A 27,203-nucleotide genomic window follows, 5' to 3' on the forward strand; every position below is an offset into this window, starting at 1 on the left:
GATTAATCAGTTGACTGTTTTCCAGGCCTTTCATAATAAGGTGGTGAACCTGTGGCTGTTAAGGTGCTGTGGGATTCAAAACACTCATTAGCTCCATCCAGCATGACCAATGGTCAGGGATGATGGGAGTTGTACTGCAGACATATATTAAACTTTGTTCAGTGCATAGCCTAACTGGTCACTTCTGCATTAGGGTCATGCACTGAACAAGGTTTAATATATGTGAAATCTATTACGAAATAGATTTACAAAAAACTAGAAATACTCACTTCAGCACAAGCCTTCAAGCAGGTCTTTTTAAATCCCAAGAGTTCCAAAATGTCCTCCTTTGACGGATCTGCTTCATATGTTTTTTGTACTATGTGCCTCAATACCACAGCAAGTCCTGCTCGACAAAATCTTCCATTCTTCTCGACGACAGCAGGTAAACAGCAGCTCTGGACCACCAAAGGAAGTTGACATCTTTTGATGAAGCAAATATCCAGGTCCTTGGGAAATACTTTGTCTTTAGGCTGGGCATCTGAAGCTGTTTCACCTGGCAGTACTAAAAATACTCTGAATGTCTTGCAGTCACAGTATGACAACAAAAACAAGGATATGGAGGTGTGGAGAGGAAAGACACAATCTGCATTCTGATTAAAGTAGTCCAGGTACAGGTGATCTTCAGTCAATCCTTTCATTTTTTTTCTTAAAGGAAGAAATGTGATTAATAAAATTATAAAAGGTTTAATATACAGCTATGCAAAGCAATAATGAAGATGATCCAGAACACAACCCCTGCACAAATTGGGGGTTGCCTGTATATATAAATAAACAGAAACAGTGATCCCTAAAATCCATCATTTTCTCCCTTTCTCAATATAGTATGCAAATATTAATTAATCTTTGTTGTTACTGTTTCTAAATGGATTTTAATATTCTGCATTTTGAGTATATTTCTTATTGTGTTTTGAAAGGCAGGACAGTTAAAATAAAAATAAAAATAATAAATATTGCCAAGATTGTTTCAAGGTCACATAAGAGAAGGGTCTTCTGAAGCAAACATTTGATTATTATTAATGAAATGCACTTTTTGGAGGGCCATTATAGGGAGGTCACAAAAATTAGTAATGTATATGCAGTTCTTTCAAGTATAAAATGTATTTGGTTCTATCTAAATCTTACTTAGAGCAGACATAGACTTAACTATTTTTAAAACTCAATATATCATGGTTATTCTTTTTGTTTATATATATAAAAAAACAACCAAAAGAAAATCAAACTAAACTAAAACCAGAATGGAGGGAAGCAATAAGATGAGAAGAGGAATGGGTCAGCATGCATAGGTTTTGCTCACTTTCAATGTAGAGGCATCATAAAAAAACCTGTACATTCAACTAGAGCCAGAGTTCAGTACAGAATTACCACAGAGCATGATAAGTACCAAATTTACGAAATCTGTAGCTAGTTCATGTATGGAAAGCAAGAATAGATCTTTTGTTCATTGTTGGATTGTTTGTCCGTTTACTTTTCCAATGTTGTAAAATGATATGTTTGGCAACCAACAGAGCACAACTAATCCATTTCCGTTCCCCGGGATAAGCTTCCACACAATAAGGAGGTGTTCTATCAAGGCCCTTTTGTCCATAAATTTTAGTTGTTTCCAGAACCAAGTTGATATGATCAGTGACCTCTGTCCAGAATTGGAAAATAACAGGATAGTACCACATCATGTGAAATAAGGAGAGTATTGACTAAATTAAATCTAGATAGCTCAGTGGATCTATTCTAACTTTGTCCACATGCAATCCACTGTCATTTTCTACCCACAACCAAGACCATTAATATCCCTATCATTGGCTTGAATCAAAATATGCAGTTCTGCTAGCAGAAAGCCCCTTCTGTTCGGGGAAGACTCATTTATGTCCTAGAGAAAGAGAATTGTATGAGGTAATTTATGATAAATCCAGAGATGTTCTTCCATTTTACTGAAGCCCTTTTTCATAGACGTATGCTAGAGGCATCCTTATTCTCAGTTTCTCATACTGTAACACAAGCCCTATATACTATGGTAAAGGTAAAGGGACCCCTGACCATTAGGTCCAGTTGCGGACGACTCTGGGGTTGCGGCACTCATCTCGCTTTACTGGCTGAGGGAGCTGGTGTACAGCTTCCGGGTCATGTGGCCAGCATGACTAAGCCACTTCTGGAAACCAGAGCAGCGCACGGAAACGCTGTTTAGCTTCCCGCCAGAGCGGTACCTATTTATCTACTTGCACTTGCTTTCGAACTGCTAGGTTGGCAGGAGCTGGGACAGAGCAACGGGAGCTCACCCCGTCACGGGGATTCGAACCGCCGACCTTCTGATAGGGAAGCCCTAGGCTCTGTGGTTTAGACATATACTATGGTGCTACTCTGCAAAACACTTTTCACTACATAGCCCAAGAATTCACAAAAACCTAAGACTTCAATCCTGTTTGCTATAAGTAAATCTAACAAACATTCTTAGGATTGCAGCATTAGGCTGTACACCTAAGCACTTTATAGGGTATAAGCACTAATGTACCTGGTGAGACTTATTTCTGAGTAAACTGGAAACTTGTACTGGGTTGCATTTTAAGACATTTTCTCCATCTGATCAAAGTTATTCAGATCAAAATCATTATTTTTCTTAGACTACAGTATTCCTGAATTGCAGGGGGTTGAACTATATGACCCTTGGGGCGCCTTCCAACTCTACAATTCTATGATTTCAATTAAAATTACCTTAGTTCTTGACTGAAAACTCAACTTCCGCTCCCTTTACATTATTTTGAAAATAGTTGAACACACAGAACTTAAGGGAATAAATTATATGCACAATTAGTTATGATTCTGCACCAATTACATCTGATTTATGGAGACTATATGCTTAGGATCCTAGACTTGAACAATAGTACATATTTAATAAATCCCATTGACTGTCTTTTCAATTACAAATCAGGCTGCAACTCTTGGACGCTAGATGGCACACTTTCAAAACAATTGCAGCTGAAGAACATAATACGATATTTAAAAAAAACCTTCACTATACCAAGAACTGTGATTATTTATTCATAATATTTTTTTTCATCTTTAAGTAGAGCTGAAGTGTGTTATCAGCCAATACAGCTACAACAGATCTGTGCACTGATTTTCCTTTGTATTAATTGTCATTGTCCAGATGCTTTGCACTGAGGGATGTTTGTCTTATCAAATGCTAATGTTCTGTGTAAACTGTGTCTGGAACTACATAAAACTTGCTAAATCCTCAGGAATATCACACCTTGGCCTGCCTGAGCCACAGTAACCCCACCTTATGTGTGATGTAATTTCTGGTTGTTTGTCCTTCTCCACGCCAAAATACAAACCCTTAAAAGAGATGGTTCTTCTTGCTTCTGGGTCTCTCTTGCCTCCTTGATAGGAGGGGAGAGAACTCTGTTGCAACAGAAAAATAAAGATCTGCCTTGCTTTCACTGCATCCTGCCTCCATCCATTCACCTCTGACCGATCATACTTAGGGGACTCAGTCCCTTGTGTAGGAGCCATGCTACTCTTGTGTAGGACCCTGGTCTTCGGCACACTTAGGGATCCGCAGAGTGTTCGCAGTTTGCACAACAGAACTCAATAGCTCAGCATTTGGCTAATCTACATCTATTTACATATAATACACTTGGAGCATTCTGACTTAGCTCCTTCCTCTTTCTCATCAGACAGCAAAGAGAAAGAACAAAGGACAATAGTCCCACTTCACGGAACACAGTAACACAAACATCCTGTCTCTGTCACTTCGCACTCTGTGGAGTCAAAACATACACCATCATGTGATAGACAACAATCCCATGACTGCAATCACAGAGCAGGAATCTTAACACCTTGGGGAGTTGGGCAGTAAAAGCCAACCATCCCTATTTTTCTAGATCAACCCCAAATCTCTAAATATTGGAAACAAATATCTTTCAGAAAAACACTCACTAATTAAAGAGCTAAATGTTCCAGGTGATGGTATTTAATGTTCCACTGTTCCCCTTTTCAACATCTGTAGTTCAATTACAAAGTTTTAATGGCAGTTGTCTATGAAGGATTTAATCTCCATCTCCACCCTGTTTGCACACTGATCCCTGTAGAGAAAGTCAATCCATTGTAAAGTTGAAATAGAATTACCGTATTTTTTACCCCATAGGGTGCACCTAGTTTTTTGGGGGGGAAATAAAGGGGGGAAAAATTATTTCCCCCCCCCAAGCGCAGGGCTCTGGCAGGGGAAGCCCAACCTTCCCCCGACCCCAGCCCCCAGAACAGGCTGCTATCCGCAAGCCTAGGGAGCCCGGCGGGAAGTCGCGCCGGTCTCCCCAGGCTTGCGGATATCTGCCCGAAGCCCGGGGCGCGCTGAGCTCAGCGCGCCTCAGGCTTCGGGATGCAGGCAGCTCTCCGCAAGCCGTGGGAGAGCTGCGTGACTTCGCGCCGGGCTCCCATGGCTTGCGGAGAGCTGCCCGAAGCCTGGAGAGCGAGAGGGGTCGGTGCGCACCGACCCCTCTCGCTCTCCAGGCTTCAGGGAAAGCCTGCATTCGCCCCATAGGACGCACACACATTTCCCCTTCATTTTTGGAGGGGGAAAAGTGCGTCCTATAAGGTGAAAAATACGGTAAATTGTTGCCTTTCCTAGTTTTTTAAGTCAGTAAAAATACAGCCTCTTCCATAAGGATACTATATCCTTTCACAAATATATTTCATATAAAGAAGAAGTCATACTCATCCAGAGCAGGCTAACTGAATGCTGTCCAGGGATAGATTTATATGATTTCTAATGGCACCTATTTCTGAGTAAAAATGCATAGTTAATGCTAAGTCTCTTAACTTGAAAATAACTTACATTGAAGCAAACTTACTGCTAAATAGAATTTTTTTTAAAAAAAATCAAAATATCTAGAGGGATTTAATAAGAATTGTTGGTGTAGTCAAATCTGGAAAATTAACTTGAAAATTAAGGTGGAGAACAAAAAAAATTGTTTTTAACTATGTGGCAGAAAATAAATTATATAGAAAATGATAACCATGTTTGAATGCCTCCTGTGAAATATGCTACTACTTGAAAATCTTTGTAAAGTTTCAGCTTCAAATTAGAATGTCATGACTTCAAGGACAATATACCAATATTTATAAATAAAGGAAATGTTTACCACCCTCAAAGATCAGTAACAATAATTATTATTCCCAGGAATTGTGAATAAAATCACCAAAATTTGTATTTAAAAAAATATTATTTGTGTGGCGTATGTTTATTTTTAATTCAATTGTATTGCTTCTTAACTTTTTGTATGTCATTGAAATATATGCTCTTGGTTAAAGAACTATATAAAAAGAAATATAGAATAGATTCTTACTTCTGAGTAAACATATTTAGGAAGTGACAGTACTGATAAACGTTATGGAGAAGCTGTGGGTGTGAGCAGCCCAATGATTTTATCCGGAGTTATTCAACGCATTACTGAAATGACGTATACAGCCATGTTTTGCAGAACAGGAAGATCTTTTAACTGCTAGTTCTTCCTCTCTCCTGTTTAATACTGCATGAACTGAGCAATTACGGACCCCTCTCAGCAAACCCTAGGGACGTGATTGTCTCACGTGCGTGTCTGCAGCCTCCGCTTTCTAGTTGGTACTTGTGAGCAAATGCACCATTTATCCTTTTCTTTCACATTAGCAGAGCACTAGAGTTTGCAGAAGAGGGACACAGTTTTCTACTCCACTTTTAAACTCATTCTGTGGAGAGCAACAAGGTGACATTCTCAATTAAGAGTGTGCCTAAGGCAACAACATTGTTCCTTATTCACAGAGGGCTTCCGAGCAATGAGTAGAGTTCCATTCAGTGGAGATAAAAATAATAAATTCTGTGAACACAGAGAAGAACCACCAGGCAGATAGTTCTTCATTCTAGCTTTCTCTGTTGTTTGTTATTACCGTATTTACTTGGATCTAATGCTCACCATTTTTGGGCAAAGTAAAGGTAAAGGGTAAAGGGACCCCTGACCATTAGGTCCAGTCGTTGCCGACTCTGGGGTTGCAGCGCTCATCTCGCTTTATTGGCCGAGAGAGCCAGCGTACAGCTTCTGGGTCATGTGGCCAGCATGACTAAGCCGCTTCTGGCGAACCAGAGCAGCGCACCAAAACGCTGTTTACCTTCCCACCGGAGCGGTACCTATTTATCTACTTGCACTTTGACGTGCTTTCAAACTGCTAGGTTGGCAGGAGCAGGGACCGAGCAACGGGAGCTCACCCCGTCGCGGGGATTCGAACCGCCGACCTTCTGATCAGCAAGCCCAAGAGGCTCTGTGGTTTAACCCACAGTGCCACCCATGTCCCCCCCCCTTTTTTTGGCCAAACTACGTTGCAAAAATTGAGGTGTGCATTAGATTCGATGGCACATTAGACTCAAGTAAATACAGTACTTAAGCTTTTATATACAGGTCCAATTGTTAAGTTTCACAATGAATTAAACGTCATCATTTCCATTTGTTTATTTGATTTCTGTGTCACCTTTCCTCCAAAGAGTTCAGGGCAGGACATATAGTTTCACAGGAAATGTACAGATCTTCCACTTTCTGGCCCTCCACTTTGGTACCTGAGCTCCAGACTTAATCTTCCTCATGGCAATCACAGAATTATCGATAACGGTGTTATTGGCAATTAACATAATTTATTCAAGAGCTGGTCTTGCTGGATCAAAGCAAAAACATTCTGGAGCATCTCAGCCTTGTTTTGGAAGCTTAATGAACAACCCTATGCAAAGGAGCTGAAATTTGCTGCAAACACTGTATTACGTGATTTAAAAGTACAGTTTGGCCTAAATCTCTAATGTAATAATACTACATTCAAAAAGTCACTGGTTATACACAAACCAGTGCACCTCAAGACAGGTGCTACCATTATTTTCACCTGTGTCTTCCACAGAATATACCAGCTGCAATATAACATGCTCAACTCAGTCTCACCGATATATATTCTGTTGATATTTAAAGAAATCAATCATAGATTAATCCTGCAGGCTTTCTTTCATTGTCATTCCCCAACCCATCAAAAGCCTTTTTGTCATAAAACAGATAGTTCAATGGCATTATCTCAAATGTTTATTTAGGGGAAAAGGTCTTTTTCAATCTAAGGCAGATGGCAGTGATCAATACAAGCCAGCCTGCTATGTTCAAAGGCCTCCTGCCTTTTATTCCAGCTTAGCTGGTCTCTCAAACAATTGGTTCTCCTTTTAAAACCTAGCACTGCCAGTTTCCTGAGTGAACAAGTCTGTTATTACTATTAAAAAGAAATGCCACAAACGATTTTAAAAAAGGATGTTATTTACCTAAAGCTGACCAACATGAGAAAGACAGTCTACCCATCACTAACAAAAGGTATCTTTTTAACAACCATTCTACAAAAATAAGAGGTATGGATGGCTAAACAATTTCAATATTTTCACGCCCTGAAAACAACAAGAATAGTTTGAAACAACAAACTATTCTTTTACAAACTGATTTGCGTAAATTATCCCCAGTTTACATTTGCATATAGAATACAAAGCCTGCTCTAGAGGTGATCCAATGCATGTGCCACATTCTCATGTAGTTTCCTGGGAAATTATCCAAATATGTATGTGTGTATGTGTATGTATACATGGACAGTATGTATATGTGTGTATATATATATATATATATATATATATATATATATATATGTAAATGTAAATGTATATATATACATGGACAGACATACACACTTGAGCTTCTAAGCAGGAGATGGAAATTTTCCGGGAAGGTACTTTCTATAATTACAGGGTTGTATCCAACATTAGTCATACTCAAAGTAGACCCACTGAACTCAATAGGCATAATTAAGTCCATTAATTTTAATGGGTCTAATCTGAGTGTAACTTAGTCAGAAAGAACCCAGTTTTTAGGCTATTTGTAGTACAATAACCCCTCCTTAATGAGTTAATGACAGTAACAAATGCATGGTTTACCAATCTGTCACCAAAGGTACCATAGTCAGGATTTTCGTTTTCTGTTATCCTACACAGGAGCAAGAGGGCCTGGAGACCCAACTACAACCTATGTCTGCACTCTTGCCTTGCACTGTGTTGCAGCTGTTTACTCCCAGTTCAATGGACTAGATGACAACCAAACTACAGTTTGTAGTGAGAATGACAACTGCATCTGCAAACAGCAAGAGCAGTTATTAACACAACAGAAAATCACTTGCTGAGCAGGACAGTAACTCGCATCTACTTTACCACAGACAACCTTCTAATTAAGTTGTGACTATGCAAGTAAGAGGTATAGAATATAAACAGTATCTCTAACTGCTGGGAGTGAGATAGGATGAGAAATGGAAACCATAGAGAATTGGATCATGGAGTGCCCTCATACATTGTACAGTTAACTGATAAAATTCACAGCCATAAGATCTGATAGTTTAGATGATTGTCAGAGGGGATTAGATGAATTTAAGAAGCATAAATCTGTTAATGGATACATGTCATGATGGCTATATGCTTCTTCCAGGTTCAGGGGCACCATGCCTCTCCATTAGTTCCTGGAGAACAATGGGAGAGAGCACCATTGTCTTCTTGTCCTGCTTATGGGCTTCTTCTAGGTATCTGGTTAATCACTGTGAGAAACAAGATGTTAAGCTAGGCAAGTCTTTGTCTGATAAAGCAGAGGTCCTTATGGAAACAGCTCCAAATTAACTATATTGCATTATTTTATATAGGACCCTTTGGGGAGCCTTTTAATTAGAAAGTGGGTAAGGGAAAAATAACATACAGCTGCGCTACATCTAGTTAACAATAGTGATTAACTTAAAAGCTGCATATGGACAATCTCACTTTAGGAGACTGGGAGAACTATTTAAGCATTCACAATCCTTGCATTAAGTTGTGAGTGATTGTGCATGCCCGTACAAATGCATGAGTACAAATGAGTATGTTTGTATGTCTCCTAAATAATAATAATAATAATAATAATAATAATAATAATAATAATAATTTATTTATACCCTGCCCATCTGGCTGGGTTTCCACAGCCACTCTGGGTGGCTTTCAACAGAGTAGTTAAAATACAGTAGTCTGTTAAACATTAAAAGCTTCCCTATAGAGGGCTGCCTTCAGATGTCTTCTAAACGTCTTCTATTCCCATCCTAGTTTGCCTATTGTCAGTCCGTATGGAGAACAGAGACTAGCACATGAACAGCATGTGCGCTGCAATCTACACAACTGACTCCCCACCTACTCCCCATGCTAGGTGCAAATTTCAAACTGGATTCAAACTCCACCCTGGTCATGGATTTACTGAGTGCTACATTGTCTCCACCCTACTTCCAATAGATGGGAACAAATAGTAGACTACTTAACTGAAAACAAGCAGTCCTGTACCACGAGGCTGAATTATTCAAGAAGTTGGAATCAATTTAAGCCTTACTTTTATATCCTTGTAATGTGCTTACAATTGGATCTTAAAATTTCAAGCACTCCAAACTCTGTTAATGTGCAGGGATTCTAATCGACAAATAACCAGAATTCAGTAGTTTTTTGCAGATAATCTTTGTGTGTTGCCGTTTAAGATTTATCACTGCTTTGTTGCTCCACACTAGCATGCAGCGTAAACAAACAATCTCTGTTTTAGAATGATGTTTGAACCTGGGATAGTGGAATTGTTTCACTCCAACAAACTACTGTACAATCTGTAACCAAGGTTTATTGTTGGCTGGCTAGCTGTACTTAAAGCAAATAAACCATGTTCTCCTGACTACTAATGCAGAGGGGCAAAGTAGCCCAGATCACATGTTCATGGTAAACCATTAATGTGTGAACAGTGTAACTGTCTTCCTCTCACTGCTACACATGCTATATTTCAGGAGCTATGCGCTATCCCGCACCACAAACCTTTTATTAAGCCTTTGAGAAACCTTCATTGTGGTGGTATATGCTTTTGTGCTTGTGGAAATGAGGCAAGCTCGGTGTCTTCCTTACTCATAAAGGGAAAGGGAAAGGGACCCCTGATCATTAGGTCCAGTTGTGACAGACTCTTGGGTTGTGGTGCTCATCTCGCTTTATTGGCCGAGGGAGACGGCGTACAGCTTCCAGGTCATGTGGCCAGCACGACTAAGCCGCTTCTGCCGAACCAGAGCTGCACACGGAAACGCCGTTTGCCTTCCCGCTGGAGCAGTACTTATTTATCTACTTGCACTTTGACATGCTTTTGAAGTGCTAGGTTGTCAGGAGCAGGGACCGAGCAGCGGGAGCTCACCCCGTCATGGGGATTCAAACTGCCGACCTTCTGATCAGCAAGCCCTAGGGCTCTGTGGTTTAACCCACAGTGCCACCCGCATCCTTACTCATAGCAGAACATAAACATTCAGGAATTTAGGAATACAGTATAGGAAGCTCATACACATACACCATCTACAGTGCCTGCTGGCAGCTTTCTAAAATTTTAAATAGGGTTTTCCAACCTTAGCTTGAAATGCCAGGGATGAAACCAGGTAACTCTTTTTGCATATAAAACATTTGCTTTATCACTGTTCTAGCCCTTCCTTACGTTTTCCATCAGTTACACTGTGCAGAGTGTTGCCACGTGTTTAAAAACCGAAGCATGCACATCTTTCAAAAGTTGCCTGATGTGCAGACATTCAACAGATGCAGCCTCCCACCCAGCTCCACATGCTGGTGGGAAATCCCACCTGTTGAATTTCGGCTGTGCCCCGTGAAATCATCTACTTAATAAGCTCACCAGCAGCCGGTATTCAACAGGTGGAGTTTTGCCCCCTCCCCCCAAAAAGGGGGGGGGGAATGTGCTTTGTAAGAAAGAAGGTTATGCTTGGTCTTGCGCTGAAGTTCAATCCTATCAGGAAACTACCCACCTCCCTAAATGAATAGGTAGAAACTAAGTGGAGCCCGGGATGCGGGTGGTGCTGTGGGTAAAAGCCTCAGCGCCTAGGGCTTGCCGATCGAAAGGTCAGCGGTTCGAATCCCCGCGGCGGGGTGCGCTCCCGTTGCTCGGTCCCAGCGCCTGCCAACCTAGTAGTTCGAAAGCACCCCCAGGTGCAAGTAGATAAATAGGGACCGCTCCGGCGGGAAGGTAAACGGCGTTTCCGTGTGCTGCGCTGGCTCGCCAGATGCAGCTTTGTCACGCTGGCCACGTGATCCGGAAGTGTCTCCGGACAGCGCTGGCCCCTGGCCTCTTAAGTGAGATGGGCGCACAACCCCAGAGTCTGTCAAGACTGGCCCGTATGGGCAGGGGTACCTTTACCTTTACCTTAAGTGGAGCCCACTGTGTCCAAATCCTTTGGATCACCACCTCACCTCCAGCAGCAAGAGGAGACTGTGGAGGCAGCAATGGGTCGCTGGCACTAAGCAGCTACAGATTTCTGGGAATCGGGTGGGGAGGGAGGACTAGATCACAACCCTCCACCTACCCACCCCCCTCTTTAAAACAAAACCTAGTCCAGGCATAGGCAAACTCGGCCCACCAGATGTTTTGGGACTACAACTCCCATCATCCCCAGCTAACAGGAATAGTGGTCAGGGATGATGGGAGTTGTAGTCCCAAAACATCTGGAGGGCCGAGTTTGCCTATGCCTGAGCTAATCAGAACCGGCCCTGACTGGGTCTGATCCGAGGGTGAAACGGTGATGCACTCTGCACTCTGCACGCGCTCAGGAGGCTGGATTGCCCGGAGCACCATCGCCCCCCATGAATTTCAGCCAAGGGGTGGCGCCCAGCTCCCTCTTCGGTCCTCCTCCTCCGTCGCCCCTCTCCTGCTCCCCTGGGGACTCTCCGCCAGGCACTTACCCTCAGGAGCTGCTCCCTTATTAGAAGGCAGCCGCCTCCCGGCTTGAAGTCGCAAGCTCCGCCTTTTCCTGCCTTCCGTCATGGCTGCCGCCCGCCGCTTCCGGTGCCTGCCTCCGCGAAGGAGCAAGCGCGGCAGGGCCGGCGGCACCTCCGGGGAGAAAAGCCGGGAGCTTCGCGAGGTGGAGGTCGGGGAAGAGGAGGAGGTTGCGCCGGCCCGACGGGGGCGTCGGCGTCGTCTGCGTGGTTCTCCCGGGCCCTACGAGCGCTCGGCGGGGGAAGAAGGGGCGAGTTTTGTCTACGGGGTTTCCCGGGCGGAGACGCAGCTGAGGTAAAAAGAGCAGGGGCGCTGGCGGGAAGCGCCTTGATCTGTCTGAGGAGCGGCAGAGGGACCTAGTCCCGCCTCTCCCGTTAAAGCGCTTCTTCCCCGCCGCATTCAAACACCTCGCTCCCCTAATCTGACAGTTTATTAAATCCCCGTCTCTCCCGTTAATGTTATGGCCGCTAAACCGCTTTCAGGTGTTGTGGCTTCCCCCTCCCCGCCCCCCTCACAATCAAGCGGTGTATAAAATTTTAGGAAACGAAACAGCGGTGGTTTGTAACCCGGATGTTGATGCTCGTATAGAGAATGAATCGAGGCGTTCCTTGCCCGGAATTTGGGTCCGCCTTGTTTCGTTTTCAGGCGACATTACAGCTCTTTATATTGTGTGTTGGAAAAAATGTTAAGGTTAAATTTATATACCGCCCTTTATCCGAAGAGCACGGGCGTTTTGCAGCAGAAAAACAAAATACATAACAACAACGAAGCAAATACACTTCCCCTTCCTGCCTATTACAGTATTTCAATCATCAGCTCCTGCTTTCCACCCCAGTTCTGGTTTGGTTATTTATGGTTTTTGTCGGTTTGTGCTATTAAGATAGGTTTGTATTATAACATTGCAAAACCCAGTGCTTTTTTTCTTTTAAAAAATTGCTTAGGGGGACAGTAAATGGACCAAAGTACAAAGATTCACAAAATGTTTAGGGGTATGCGTACCCCTGCGTCCCTCTAGAAAAAAGCACTGGCGAAACCTAATAAAAATTACTTTGAAAATAATAATCACAACACAAATCAATGCATAGTGCGAAGAGCTTTGTATCATCATCATAATTTTATTATTTATACCCCCACCCATTTGGCCATTTTCTACCAGCCACCTTGATAGGTGCGCCTGATGTTGATGGGTTGCAAACACATAAAAGCACAACACAAAAAGAGTCTTGTTGGGTCAAACCAAAAGGCCCATCTAGTTCAGTATCCTATTATTACGGTGACCAGCCCAATGCCGCCATTGGGAAGCCCACAAGCTGTACTTGGGTGCAACAGCGCTCCCTCTCCCTTTGTGCTCTCTGGGAACTGGCATTCAGAGGCATAATGCAGGCATAGGCAAACTTCCAGATGTTTGGGGACTACAACTCCTGTAGGGGTCAGATGGGATTACCATGAGGAATTATAAAATATACATCAAGCCATCTTGTCCACGATGAAGACATTGTGTTGACTGGGTTTGATATATTGACGATAATTTCTGATTAAATCCCATAAGATTCTACATTCATGTCCTTTTGATGCCCTTTTGCCTCTACTGCCCATTTCTCTCCCCTCACATGTCACGTACACAGCAGCTCAGCAGTTGCTTTGCCAGGCAGGCTTCCTGGGCCATAAATATTGTGGGCAAGCTTATTTGAAGTAGCTCTCTAATGTATATTAATCTTAGGATGTTAATCTTAGGGCCAGGAAACAGATCTCACATTAAGGTGATAATGGTCACTGTCCTCCTGGCCATCCTCCTTATCATGTGTATTGCTTGTTTATTACCTCCGGGGTTGCCAGATACTCTTCTTTGTAGTTCTCAACTTATTTACCCCAGAAATATTTGTGCTTAATTAGTTTTAGTAGTTTAACTTTCTCCCCACGTGGGTTTGTGGAATTGCTCAGAAGAAATCTGATTGGTTCTTACGAACACTCTGTAAAAAGCTCTTTTGTGAATACAGTGGTGCCTCGCAAGACGAAAAGAATCCGTTCCGCGAGTCTCTTCGTCTTGCGGTTTTTTCGTCTTGCGAAGCAAGCCCCTTAGCGGATTAGCGCTATTAGCGGCTTAGCGGGCTTAGCGGATCAGCTGATAAGTGGCTTAGCGGATCAGCTGATAAGTGGCTTAGCGGCTTAGCGGGTCAGCTGTTAAGCGGCTTAGCGGATCAGCGGCTTAGCGGATCAGCTGATAAGCGGCTTAGCGGCTTGGGAAAAAGGGGGGGGGAGGAAAAAACCCCCGCAGGAACTCGCAAGACATTTTCATCTTGCGAAGCAAGCCCATAGGAAATTCGTTTTGCGAAGCACCTCCAAAACGGAAAACCCTTTCGTCTAGCGGGTTTTCCGTCTTGCGGGGCACCACTGTAAAATGGCCTGAGCGAGGGGCTGCTGGATTCGGACAAGCACAGAGAGACACGATTATACGCACCCTTCCCAGAGTCTTGCTGGTTCAAGTCTGTGTGTGTATTCTTATTAACCAGAGTTCAATCCTTCCTTTACTTTGCAAGCGCAACAACTCCCATCATCCCTAGCTAACAAGACCAGTGGTCAGGGATGATGGGAGTTGTAATCCCAAAACATCTGGAGGGTGTACCAAAACATCTGGAGGGTGTACCTCTCATTCTGGAGGTAGCCTTATGCTTGGTAGCTGCTGGTAGCCTTATCCTCCATGAATTTGTCTAAACTTTAGAAGCCATCCAAGAGGATGTCATTATTTCATCTTTTGGCATCTTTTTGGCATTACTTGGAGTTCCTGGACCAAGGTCAGGGTTTTAAACGTTGGTATATACCATAGTTTTCCGTGTATAAGACACTTTTTAAAATTATAAACTAATGTTAAAAATTGGGGTTTGTCTTATTCTTTTGCTAAGAATAAGGTGACAGATTTCCTCTAAAGAAACTTGTACTTTTGGAGGGGGGCATATATTTGTTTAAAGTTCTGTTCTTTCATTATTTATTTTCATTTAAAGATATTGCCATGGCTGCTACTCTGAACTTGGAGCTAGACCCCATATTCCTGAAAGCTCTGGGCTTTCTGCATTCAAAGAGCAAGGATTCAGCTGAAAAGCTAAAAGCACTACTGGATGAATCTTTGTCTAGGGGGATTGACTATCGCCCATCACAGAAGGTACTGGAGTGAATGAATGAAATGTGTTAGATATATTTGTGCTATATTTAACTTCTGAAATGGGAGCCTCTTTCCTATTACTTGAGGAAGCCAATAAGAATTGAAAAGAACTTAAAAAATAATCAGTATTTACTTTCATTTGTCTGTACATTTGCATTCTGATCCAGTACATGTATATTCAGAGGTGAGCCCCACTGGGTTCAACGGGCTTATTTCTTGTTAAGACTGCTTGGGACTTAGAATCCTATTCTGAATATTAGAAATCAATGAAAAATAGAATTTGTAGCCAGTGAGCAGAATGTGGCTCAAGTAAGTAAGGAGCGGTGGTGGTGCTGTGAGTCATGTTTCAGGTTCTTTAAAGCACAGGAACAAGAACTGCTGTTATAACAGACCTACCAGATTTCTTTCATCTGGGCTCCAGAAGGCCATTTTAATGGTTCTGATGCGTTGCTACTGCCATCAGCATTGTTACTTGTTCCTTCACTAGTAAAGGGTTGGCCAGTGGGTAAGTTCTGCTTAGCCTTTGTAGTACCACGAGTGATAAATTGACCTGGTAGCTGATTTCATTGTTGACTTGGGATGTAAAAATAAAACCTGATAGCAGAGGAGAGAGAAGTTCTGGCTTGCATAGTAGAAGTGCTGACATTACTGTCAAAATGGCCCAGATCCTTAGCATACACAGGCTGCTGCCATCTTCTACTTAAATCATTTTGTGTAGGATTGGCATGTAGGTGGCTGAACAAAAAAAAAACCCCTGCTTCTTTTAAAATGCCTATACTATCTGTATTAAAGAATCTCTATTTCCTCCGCTTTGTTTGGCACTTTAGGGCAGGGGTAGCCAACATTGTGCCCCCTGGATATTATGTATGGCAGTTCCCATCCTACTTGACAGCTGGCTGTGCTGGCAGGGGAAAATGGTATTTGGGGTTGGGGTAACATTTTAAGCTTTGTCACCTCTCAAAGTGAAAACAAAATTGTTTTGATCTGAGCATAGCAACTATATCTAATATTACCATTAATACAACATTATCGTTATGCTTTATACAGGAGGTAGATCAGCCCAAAGTATCTATTACAAAACCAGTTTCTGTTAAGCAAGAGCCTAAGGCTTCCTCAAACCTTCCTTCAGGTAGCAATAATGGCAAGCCCATTGTGGCCGAAAAGGTGAAAAAAGAAGCGGAGAAGAGGTCTGCTGATAAAGTAAGTTCTACTGCTACATGTAAAGCATTATTTGGATAGGAATTTTAAGGGTTACATATTTGTATTTGCAAAAACTGACTCTATTATTTCTTGCTTTGGGGGTGGCATTAATCCTTTTATATGAATGTGTTCTGCTTTGCTAGCTGTGTCCTCTCCATAGTTAATTGCTCACTTCTTTCAAGAGTAGGAGCTGTGTGCTTTCTCTTCTATGCAGATTGTTTAGCTTTCAAAGGGTGCCCTTTTCCTTGTCTACAAATTCCTTAGCAGCTTTCCAGTGCTGCAGGCTGACAAGCAAGCATGTTAATTTTGCTTGGGCTTTGTTTATTTTGCCTCACTTGCAATTTCACTTTACCCACCACTGTTTTTGACTGCATGACAGCAGGGCTTCTATTTAATGCAAGGCTGTAATTAAATCTAGCTGGTGCTAGCATGGAAATTAAGAGCAAGAATGATGGGCCTGGGAGCATCTTAGTTCAGCCATGAAGTTGCTTGGGTAGCCTTAGATTAACCACTACCTCTCAGCCACAACAAACTTGCCCCATTTATAATATGAGGTAAGAATACTGGTGTGCCATGCATACCAGGGTGACAAACAGGTATAGAGGGTCCTTGTAGGAATGAAGTGCTCTTAATAAATCAGGAAAATCACTTTAGTATTCATAAGTAAGAATTCATTTCATTTTAAGGGATCCACAAACTTGGTAAGGCATTTAATCCAGAATATTAAGTTATGAATAATACACCTGATCTTCAGACGATCCATTCTGCTTCATATTCTTGGTAAAGGAGTAAGATCAGAGTAATACTAAACTATGAATCTGCTGGAAGAAAAAGCCTGAGGCACTTTTTCCAAATGCTTTAAGCAACAGCAGCAAACTACTTTGATTTCAACGTGCCAGTACACTTTGGTTCCTTTCATAGTGGTGATAAATATGTTTATCAGTATTACTGGACTTCTGTAATTTTCAGAGCACCTCACATTCTACATAATTTGGAGATATGGGGGGGAAGGTTATGTTAATTAATGTAATGCATTCTGTAAATTTTGTGTTATGCAATGAACATGCTTTCTTTCAATTATAAACTGATTTCTTATTTACTTGCTCGAAGCTTTCATGTTTTCACCATCACTGTGTGTATATATCATTCAGCAGATAAAGCTGGAAAGCAGTGAGGGAGTTGACATGCCAAAGAAACCAAGACTAGAAAAGCCAGAGACTCGTTCATCCCCAATCACAGTACAGACTAGCAAGGATTTGGCCATGGCAGACCTTTCAAGTTTTGAAGAAACTAGTGCTGATGATTTTGCCATGGAGATGGGTTTGGCTTGTGTTGTTTGCCGGTGAGTATGGGAAAATTTGGCAATTGCAGCAGATTTATAGGGTGTAATTGACCATTTTGTTGTCAATTTTAAATAGTCACTTTTCTTTATAAGCCAAGTGGTAATTTCTAATAGGATTTTCCCATGGTTCATGAGATCAAAGACCTAAAATTTAAACAATAAATTACGTCTGTAAAAGACTAGCAGCCCAAGCTTGTGCATGCTCACTTTTAGGTAAATATCACTGAGTAAAAAAGGATTTACTCCCAGGTAAGCAGGTATAAGAATATAGTCTTAATTCACTTTGTTGTTGTTGTGTTTGTGCTTGGTGAGGGTATTTTGTGGGCATGCATAGGTTTTGTTTTTAAGCATATGGGTATTCAGTTCTAACTGAATGTTCCTGCTGCTGTTTTAATGTGGTATGAGAAACAGGTTCACATTGCACAGCAGTATATTGCAGATTTATTAAGTTAATGGAAAAAAAGAAATATTTGGGTCAAAATCTGTCCCCTACTGCAGCTACTAATATCATAGTTGCTTTGGGTTTGCAGAAGATGCCTTTGTGTAATGCACTGCATATCTCTGCAACTTGAAAATCTTAAAATCTCAGTTCTCGGGTATCTTTCAGATATTAAAGACTTTTGACTTCACCAAGCAAAGTAATAGGTCTGTGTTCAGTCTTCAAATTGCTCGCTTCAAGTTCACCCTAAGTAATCTCATTGAATTCTAGGTTACTTCTCTTGAGTAAATACGACTGGAGGGGGGGTGGCAACCTAGGCTTAGACAATTGTTGAATTTAACTTTATGTATGCATATATGCTAACCAGAGGCATGGAACTGTCAGTAGTAGAATAAGTATAAGTATAAAAACCATGGTAGTCTGTAGGGAGACCTTAAATAGCTGTTCCGCTTAACAAATATTGTTAAGCCACTGTCTGGTTTCCAAGTGTAACTAAATATTCAAAAGCAAAATGTTCTGTGTGATTTGCAAGTGACACTTCAATCCTGTCAAAATAGAGGATTTATTAGGGAGAAACCTATATACCTTTTCAAGAACTCTTCTGTATCATACCATATATATTAATGATACTGTATTTTATTTAAGGCATCAAACTCTTTCAACTGTTTCCATTTCAAACCAGCTTCAAATGAAATTTGGTTTTGACAATTTTTGTCACACAAAGTTTTTATGTTTCATTTGGCATGGAATTTTAAAAATCTCGCCACAGTTATTATTTTATAGATTTAAAATATGAAGGCATGTGTCATATAGTTGGAAGATCTTAAAATTTTGTGATCCAGGGTTTTTTTGTTTTTTTAAGAAACTGTAGCTGCTCTATTTAGCAGTCAAGGCTGTAAATCCTTAGCACGTTTCCTAGGAAGTAAGCTCAGCCTGCTTAGAATCACACTGCACATACTCCCGAATTGGCACAAGATTTTTCTTATTTGTTTTCAAATTAGCCCACCTTTTAAAAAAAACTGTTTCTGAAGCCATCTGAATATTATCTTCTGTCTTCATTTTCCTGTTAAATAAAGGAATAGTGTATTTCTCTTACCACATCCACCTGCAAATAGAGTTTCCATGGTTACCTATGTACCTGTACCATGGGGATATGTGCCAGAGCAGCTTAGAAGTAACCTGATTTGTCATCTAAAAGTAGTAATGGTTTGGGAAATTGTGTTTGGCTGACTCCAAGCCATATTTCCCTTAACGTATAGTCTCCAAATTGTCATTTATATATTTTTCCAAGAGAAGAACCCCCTCCCCTGACATAGTAGTAATGTTTTAACTGTTAAAAACATAGCACCTTGACTACTCTGATCAAAGCTGCTGCTAGAATTATCCCATTTTGCATAACAATACATTAGGATAATGCCTTTCAATTCTGTATGCCTTCTTTCCCCCTTTTCATCCTGTGCAAACGTCCTGGGTGACATGTAGCAGCGGGCAGACTTCCACTCACAGAGAGGGACTTCTTTTCCTCTTTGTCACATTGTAGGTCCCTGTATGTCCCCAAAATCTGCTCCAGCGGGTTGGGGGGGGGACCCAGGAGCAGATTTGGGGGCATGCAGGAGGCAACAAGGGGAGGAAGAGGAAGGGGAAGTACTGTTGTGCAAGATGGAGTCTGTTGCACAGTCTTGCTCACATCGTTGTCCCTCACTGTTTCTTCTTGGAGGTCTCCTTTTTTAATCTGTCATTATTCTAAGATTTGGCTCTTCTTCCACAACTAAATCAGTTTTTTGTTGTAACTGGGCTCTCCTTGCTCTAATGTCTTCCATTATCTAAATGGACTGGATCCAGTCTTCAAACTGTATAACTTGTGGTGACGGTTTGGACAGTTTTCTTCCCAATTAGATTTACATAACTCAGATAGTAGGAGTTGGCACTGAATACAAGAGTAATAAAATAAGAATTAGTCATGATAGTAGTAGTTCAGTTTTGACCCTACTTTGCCGCTCTGGAAACAGCTGACCTTGGTCCAGATACTTCAATGACTGCTTGATATGACTCTGGGGTCAAGGCCAAACCTGCTTTGGGGAAAGAAAATATTTCTCTCCCCTCCTTTTTTTTATTATGAGGAAATCAAAATAGCTATACTTTTTATATAAATGATTTGGTAGCATAATATCACATCTAGAATGGATAAAGTCTGCCACATAGATCTGGAGATTTTTGTGAAGGGTATCTTCAAAAAAATTTTTTTTTTAAGGAACCCTTTGTAACTTCCTTATTTTTTGGCAGAATTTGATGAAATTTGCAGACATCCTGAGGACTTTTATAGAAGACTCAATCTATCCTAGTATTTTATGGGCAATTTGTATGAAACCATCTTAAATGAGAGAGGTACCCATTGGTAATAAACCAAGTATATCTAGTGCTTTTCATACTATACAGCTTTTTACACTTGATTTTTTGGGGAAGGTGAAAAGTAAAGAGAATCATTTTCTTCCTAGTGGCTTTGTGGGCAGCAATTCATTATTAGTGTATCTAGGCACACAGAGCAAGCAAAATGTTTTGAGTAAGGGAGCAAACTTTTTTAGCAGGGGGCCGATCCACTGTCCCTCAGACCTTGGGGGGGGGCGGACTATATTTTGAAGGGAAAAAATGAATGAATTCCTATGCCCCTCAAATAACCCAGAGATGCATTTTAAATAAAAGGACACAATCTACTCATGTAAAAACACGCAGACTCCTGGACTGTCCGCGGGCCGGATTGAGAAGGCGATTGGGCCAGATCCGGCCCCCAGGCCTTAGTTTGGCTACCCATGGACTAGATGAACCTCAGGGTCCCTTCCAGCTATACAATTCTATGACTCTTGGGCCATACATTTTGTGCTTTGCAGACAAATGACGGTTACTTCAGGAAATCCATTAGTAGAGTGCCAGGAATGTCATAATCTCTACCATCAAGATTGCCATAAACCTCAAGTGACAGACAAAGAAGTGAATGATCCTCGCCTAGTGTGGTATTGTGCTCGATGTACCAGACAAATGAAAAAAATGGTAAGAAGTTTCCCCCCTTAGAATAATTGATAGCATGCACTGAGCCACTAATTGGGTTCTTTAAGTAAGGAATTTCTTGACTAAATATAAAAAGGGGAATTAGAAGGGAGGAGGGTTGATGGAATACATTTCCCCCCTATATTGATTTATTGTCAAGTAAGAAATGCCTTAATAAATAGTTATATATGCTTTTTGAAGTCTGCTGGTGTATTTTTAGCTGCTGCTGTATTGATTTTTATATCTTAATATTTCCCATGCCAAAGCTAGGTATTTGGATTACAAAAAATGTAAAAGTCAGGCAAGGTCATTGGAGCACGGGAGAAGGAATCAGCTAAATGAATCAATAACCCCCTACTCTGTGCACTTATGTCCTGAATGGATTGCTCTCTGCAAATTATCTTTTAAGTAAGAGAAAGTAACAAATATTGGGCTACATTAACCATCTTTAGCTCCCGTAGAATCTTTATCTTTCATAGAAGATGAAAGGCTTCTGTTTCATTGCTTCTCTCTGGGGACATACCATTTTGCATGTTAACTGAAGATATGGGAAGAATATACAATTCCTGCAATTTTAAAAGTTGGTTAATAGAAGGAACATTTCAGTGTTAGAAAAAAATGTGCTTCTCGTAACTTTAATTTAAAAAAAACAACAACCATGAAAGAATCACTCGAATTACAGATAAACTCCTGTATCTTACTTTTGAAATCATATAATACTTAACTTAGATGCTCATGTCCACTTCGGCAATTGTTTGAGGCTTCATTAATTGCTGTTTATGAAGCCATGAATGAGCTTTGGAGCTAAGAACTCATTCCCTTGCCCATTTTCTCCCTTCCATCACATACTAACTTTAGTGCAAAGGTCCTGGCTTGCATTAGGACAGAGTTGCCAGTTACATCTGAAGCAGCTTAGCATTAGGTTGACAAACCAGGAAACTATAATCTGAACTGGGCCATTGACTGATAAAACAGCAATATTAACTAGTCTGTTTAAAAAACAAGCAACCTTTGTAATGTTAAAAAATTTAAATGTTGACTTATTTCTTCCTAGATTGCACCAGCCAACAAATGTACTATTTGAAGGACCTCATCCTTTAATATGTTGGGATGGGGTGCTGACATTTGAATGGGAATTGCACTGCTCATTGCATTTGCTATTCTGCAATTAGGAATAAATTCATATAACCCTGTCTTTCTTATGACTTGTTTGACTTTTATGATTGATGCCAAAAGAGCAAAACCAGACCTATTATTAGAATCCACCCCATACTAGTTTTCCAGTTCTGTTTCCTTTGACTAAATGCTTCCACCTTACCCACTTGTACTTTTTCCGTTTTCCTTGCCATTCTTGCTGCTCTTTTCCCAAATTTGAGTTCTTGATTTATGTGCCCATTCTCAAACCTTTTATTTCCATGCAGCTTAAAATTCCACACTCATTTTTGTTCCAACTGTGCCTCATGCTTTCTCATGTCCAGTGACGAATATTTCCATTGACATTGCTAAGGCATTTCATTTTGTTTTTAATTCCATATAAAGAATGATAACATGTGTAATTTATACAGGCTCAGAAAACGCAGAAGCCTTCTCAGAAGCCAGCCCCTGCTGTAGTTTCAGTGGCTCCAGCTGTGAAAGACCCGCTGATAAAGAAACCAGAAATTAAACTAAAGATGGAGACAACGTCAACTTTCCTAGCTTTTAAGAGGACAGAAGTCAAGGTACAGTACATTTGTTTTGTGGAAAAAATAAGTTATTTTATTGTGTTTAGCACAGGTCTCTCCCCCCCCCCAATATCACACAAACCTCATTAGAATCCAAAACTGAAGCACTTTTATTTTACACTACTAGTTTGTCCATAATTCTGAATGGGTGATAAAATATCTCTTCCATTTGGATAGCAGCCCTCAATAAAATACTGAATTCATCCTTTCTAATTTATAAGAATCATTTTGTGTTTGATTTGGTAGACTGAAGGGGTAATCTGCATTTCTTCCTAGGCTTAGATAAGATGAAAGAATAATTTTGGCTGTTCTTTTCATCCCACTTGTGGGGAATGCAGATAGGTTGGAAGGGCCTAATTGATTTATACTGGAATTTATAAATCACTTTTCCACTTCAGACTGATATATAATAAAATAATTAAAATTCAATTTTGAACAGTTGAAATAATAATTAAAACTAAAACTAGTCTTATCTCACTATCAGCTGAAGAAGTGATGAAAACAAGCCAGGGGGATAGCTCGTAGAGACTGTAATAAAAGCCTTGGCTTCTGCTATTGGCTTTCTGGATTAGGAAGCTTTCCAAGGCTTAAGCTGACAAGCTCCAAGGCTGCACAGCTTCATTTTTTCCAAAGCTTAAGGGCATCGCTGGGCTTGCCCACCAGTAACTGAAACCTTACAGAATCCCTGTTCTGTTTAAGCTGAAATTAGTATGTAGGATTTTTGAACAAATGGAAAAGAGGACTTTTTAAGCCAATCTAATATTGTAGTGTATCATAGTCAACATTACAAATCAATTCAGACCTGGAGGCAGGGGGGGGAAAGATTTAATTTTCAAAGAGTTCTCTAATAACACGTGTAATTATTGACCCATTTCCGAATCAATGTGTTGGGAGTTTTAAGAAATGATCTTTAGAAACAAAAATCAAGAAGTTCAACATTGCCATGTTCTTATACAGCATCCATTCATTTCCATGGGAAACTGTGCAGCAGAATTCCTAGCCAATTGTGCCCAAAGTTTGTGCAAGTGTGATCTATGTTGAGCTGAAGCGTAGATGAGTTCTTTAGTAGGTTTTTCCTGGTGATTGTCTTCTAAACAACTTGTCAAAAGCCTGGGCAAATATTTGCAAGGCATTGCAGGCAGCCAACTTTACTGTCTATTAAGGCTAAATGGAAGCAATTCCCTTTTTCAAAACATGCAAAACAGATGAAGTCTTTATCTGGGAATTCACATTTTTTGTCCTGATAACAGCAATTTCAGGTAATAGAAGAATAACCATGGATTCTGCTGTTTATCTTTTTAATTCCCAAGTGCTGAAGTTTTAGGTGCTGCAGATTGTTTTGTCATTTTTACATCGGAGTGAAGGATCATTGTGCTTATTTAATTCTTAGGTAACAATGTTGGTCTTGTCTTAACCTGGAGAATTAAGATATACCTGCCACTTTGTGCCCTCTGGTTTTTTTTTATCACTATACACTAATACATTGCTTCCTAGATTCATCTGTTTCAGTGTATCTGAAGAAGTGTTCATGAACACGAAAGCTTATACCAAGAACAAACTAACAGTGGTACCTCGGGTTAAGTACTTAATTCGTTCCAGAGGTCTGTACTTAACCTGAAACTGTTCTTAACCTGAAGCACCACTTTAGCTAATGGGGCCTCCTGCTGCCGCCGCGCCACCGGAGCACAATTTCTGTTCTCATCCTGAAGCAAAGTTCTTAACCTGAAGCACTATTTCTGGGTTAGCAGAGTCTGTAACCTGAAGCGTATGTAACCTGAGGTACCACTGTAGTTGGTCTCTAAGGTGCTACTGGACAATTTTTTAAAAATTTTTTTAGATATTGCACTACTTCCTGTTGATTTATTTTCTAATACCAAGAATGTGAAAAATATTATTATTCATGCTGGTCTGTGTTCTGCAGGGATCAGCTTTAACTAATGTGGAGTTTGTATTGGTCTTTTAGACTTCGGCAGCTATTTCTGGTAACTCCAACAGTGCCAATGTTTCCTCCTCGTCAACCAGTGGCCTTACAGGATGGGCAGCTTTTGCAGCAAAAACGTCCTCCGCAGGTCCATCAACAGCCAAGTTGGGATCCACAACCCAGAGTACTAGCAGCAAGCCAGCTACTGCCTCAAATAATCAAAAACCTGTGGGTTTGTCAGGGTTGGCGACAGCCAAAGCAGGGCTAGGCTCAAAAATAGCAACGCCTAACAGTGGCACAACCCCTGTTCCGTTTAAGCCCCTGCCCCCTCTCACGTTGGGAAAAACAGGTCTTTGTCGTTCAGTTAGCAGTGACAATGTAAGCAAAATAGGGCTCCCAAGTCCAAGCAGTTCAGCTCCAAGTATCAGCCAGGCTGCTGGTGGAAACGGAAGTGGTGGAACAGCAGGCAGCAGTGGGAGCAGCACCAGCAAAGCAAATGCAGAATCTGGCAATCAGTCCCCTTCTCTGAAGGGTCCTACTTCTCAAGAATCACAGCTCAATGCTATGAAAAGGTTACAGATGGTAAAGAAGAAAGCTGCTCAAAAGAAGCTAAAGAAATAATAGAAGTATCTGATGAAGTGCAAACATGTCTCTGGGATCAGTTGAACAAGAGAGTAATAAAGTCCTATAATAAAAGCTATAATCAGATGTCTTTATTTGGTGGCGGCAGTTGTGCTTTCAAGTCGAAGCAGAATTGGATTTTCAGGTAATGCCATATTCTGAACCTGCTTTAGACCTGAAGCCTAAGGGTATGAACTATTTCTTTAAAATATTTCAATAAAAATATTGTTTGAAATACATGTGACTTAGCACTTTTCTCTATAATTCCTCAAAGATGAGTTCATATAGGAGGGGAGGAGGTGTCTTAATGCCAGCTTTACACACATTTTTGGTGATTTTCACCATGCAACAACAAGCCTTCCATTTTTGTGAACATCTCAAATTGCATGGGCAGTTATGTACTGATTGAGATTTACTTAAATGGTGGGCTACACTCACACCCAATGATGTGGCTTTCACATTAGGACTTGCCTTCCCTCATCACCCATACAGCCCCCTCCTGTGAGCATCCTTTACCTCCTCTGAAGTGTGGAGGCATCCTATAGAGTACAAGGGGGTTGCGATTGAGAGAGCATCAAGTAACCATTGGGCGGGCAGGCAGGTATCATCGCCTACTAAATAACTTTGTTTGAAGATAAGGAAAATAAAAAGTTTTTCAGATTTGTAGAGAAAATGGAATAGGATGCTTGACAAGTGCAAGTCAACAGCTGTGTAAGAGGAGCAAGCGCAAGAATGAAAAGAGGTGTACTTTGTTTTTTAAAGGTCCTGTCCTTTAATAGCAGCAATAAAAATGCATACGAATGACTGCTTTCATAAAGTATTGGAACCTGGTTTTTGTTTTATGACACATGTCAAGATCCATGATTTGCAGCAAAATGATCACCTAAGATAATCACAACACAGCAAGCATTTAGACAACAAATATTTGTAAAAATACATTTTATTAAAAGCAAATACCGTATTACTCTGAGTCACGGACATTGCTGTAGTTTAAATTCACAGTAATAAATCTCTAGTCTTACAGGCTTTGTCCCAATAATATTTGCTGTAGAAGGAGCTAAGCTTTCCATTTGTGTTTTGATGAACACTTTTGAATGCAAAGGCATTCTTTAGGATTATAATTGAGATCACAAAAAGATGGTAATATAAACATTCGTGAAAGGAAGAAGTACAGATAGTGTTTGGCCTAGATTCTTTGTGTGCCATCAGAATAAGAAGGTGTATATGCAGACATTGGTTTACCAAAGACAGACGTGAATATCCATAACAATATTTTGATGGCAATCAGCTCTGATTGAAATGAATAATGCTTCACACAATTCATTCCAAGAGCAATTGCTGCACAAGCACCTTTCAACTGCAGGATTTTTTTTTTATTTTTTTGCTTTAGCTTTGCTCCTATTCAGATGAATGAGGCTCCCAATTGTTCAGTTAATTTGATACTTGATCCTCCAGAATAAACTAAAATACAGTTACACTTCAGACATGACCACAGTTCAGATTGACCAGTTGTGTTCCTACCATGATCCCAGTTATTTAGGCTGTTGATGCTATTAGGGTTGCCAGATCCAGACTCAGACAGCTCCTCTGCATTCAAATTACATAGAAAGGCAAACTTTGTTTTTCCATATGCAATTTGCTGTGGTGATGAAACAATGTGTAACAACATTTGTATTTCTATACTACTGCTTAGCAGGGGTGGGCAACCTAAGGCCCATGGGCCACAAGCGGCCCCCGAACCGAGTTGCCCACTCAGCAAGTTCCCGCACGCTGCGCTAAACCAGCGCGGTGCGGGGACTCGTTTCTGCGGCGCCAGAAATTGTGTCTGCGCAGACGACGGAAATCCCACACCCACAATCTGGCCCACGGAGGGGGCTCCACGGCAGTGAACCG

The 27,203-nt window shown here is 40.9% G+C and overlaps 2 protein-coding genes across 7 annotated transcripts in view; one reads left to right on the forward strand and one right to left on the reverse strand.

The window, feature by feature from the left end:
* GSTCD (glutathione S-transferase C-terminal domain containing) overlaps positions 1-11,936 on the reverse strand; it is a 57,559-nt gene extending 45,623 nt beyond the window's left edge. For 2 of the 5 annotated variants that reach the window (XM_053403912.1, XM_053403909.1), the window contains exons 1-3: positions 11,834-11,936; positions 3,973-4,118; positions 270-687 (exon numbers count right to left, since the gene is read on the reverse strand). In XM_053403912.1, coding sequence (XP_053259887.1) covers positions 270-680 — 411 coding nt within the window. In that variant the 5' untranslated portion in view covers positions 681-687; positions 3,973-4,118; positions 11,834-11,936. Of the gene's footprint in view, positions 1-269; positions 688-3,972; positions 4,119-7,762; positions 7,788-11,829 lie in introns of those variants that run through there. The other 3 variants (XM_053403910.1, XM_053403911.1, XM_053403913.1) reach the window with 3 other exon arrangements.
* A 133-nt stretch (positions 11,937-12,069) lies between these two features.
* INTS12 (integrator complex subunit 12) lies at positions 12,070-25,547 on the forward strand. 2 transcript variants are annotated; one of them, XM_053403914.1, is made up of 7 exons: positions 12,070-12,161; positions 14,867-15,024; positions 16,072-16,224; positions 17,376-17,566; positions 20,891-21,050; positions 22,613-22,765; positions 24,732-25,547. In XM_053403914.1, the coding sequence occupies exons 2-7, from the start codon at positions 14,875-14,877 to the stop codon at positions 25,308-25,310; spliced, it is 1,386 nt and encodes a 461-aa protein (XP_053259889.1). In that variant the 5' UTR covers positions 12,070-12,161; positions 14,867-14,874; the 3' UTR covers positions 25,311-25,547. The 2 variants fall into 2 exon arrangements, with proteins under 2 accessions (XP_053259889.1, XP_053259890.1); XM_053403915.1 differs by having other exon boundaries at positions 17,379-17,566.
* Positions 25,548-27,203: the final 1,656 nt, after the last annotated feature.

This window comes from Podarcis raffonei, chromosome 9, assembly GCF_027172205.1.
Source record: "Podarcis raffonei isolate rPodRaf1 chromosome 9, rPodRaf1.pri, whole genome shotgun sequence".
Lineage (NCBI taxonomy): Eukaryota > Metazoa > Chordata > Lepidosauria > Squamata > Lacertidae > Podarcis > Podarcis raffonei.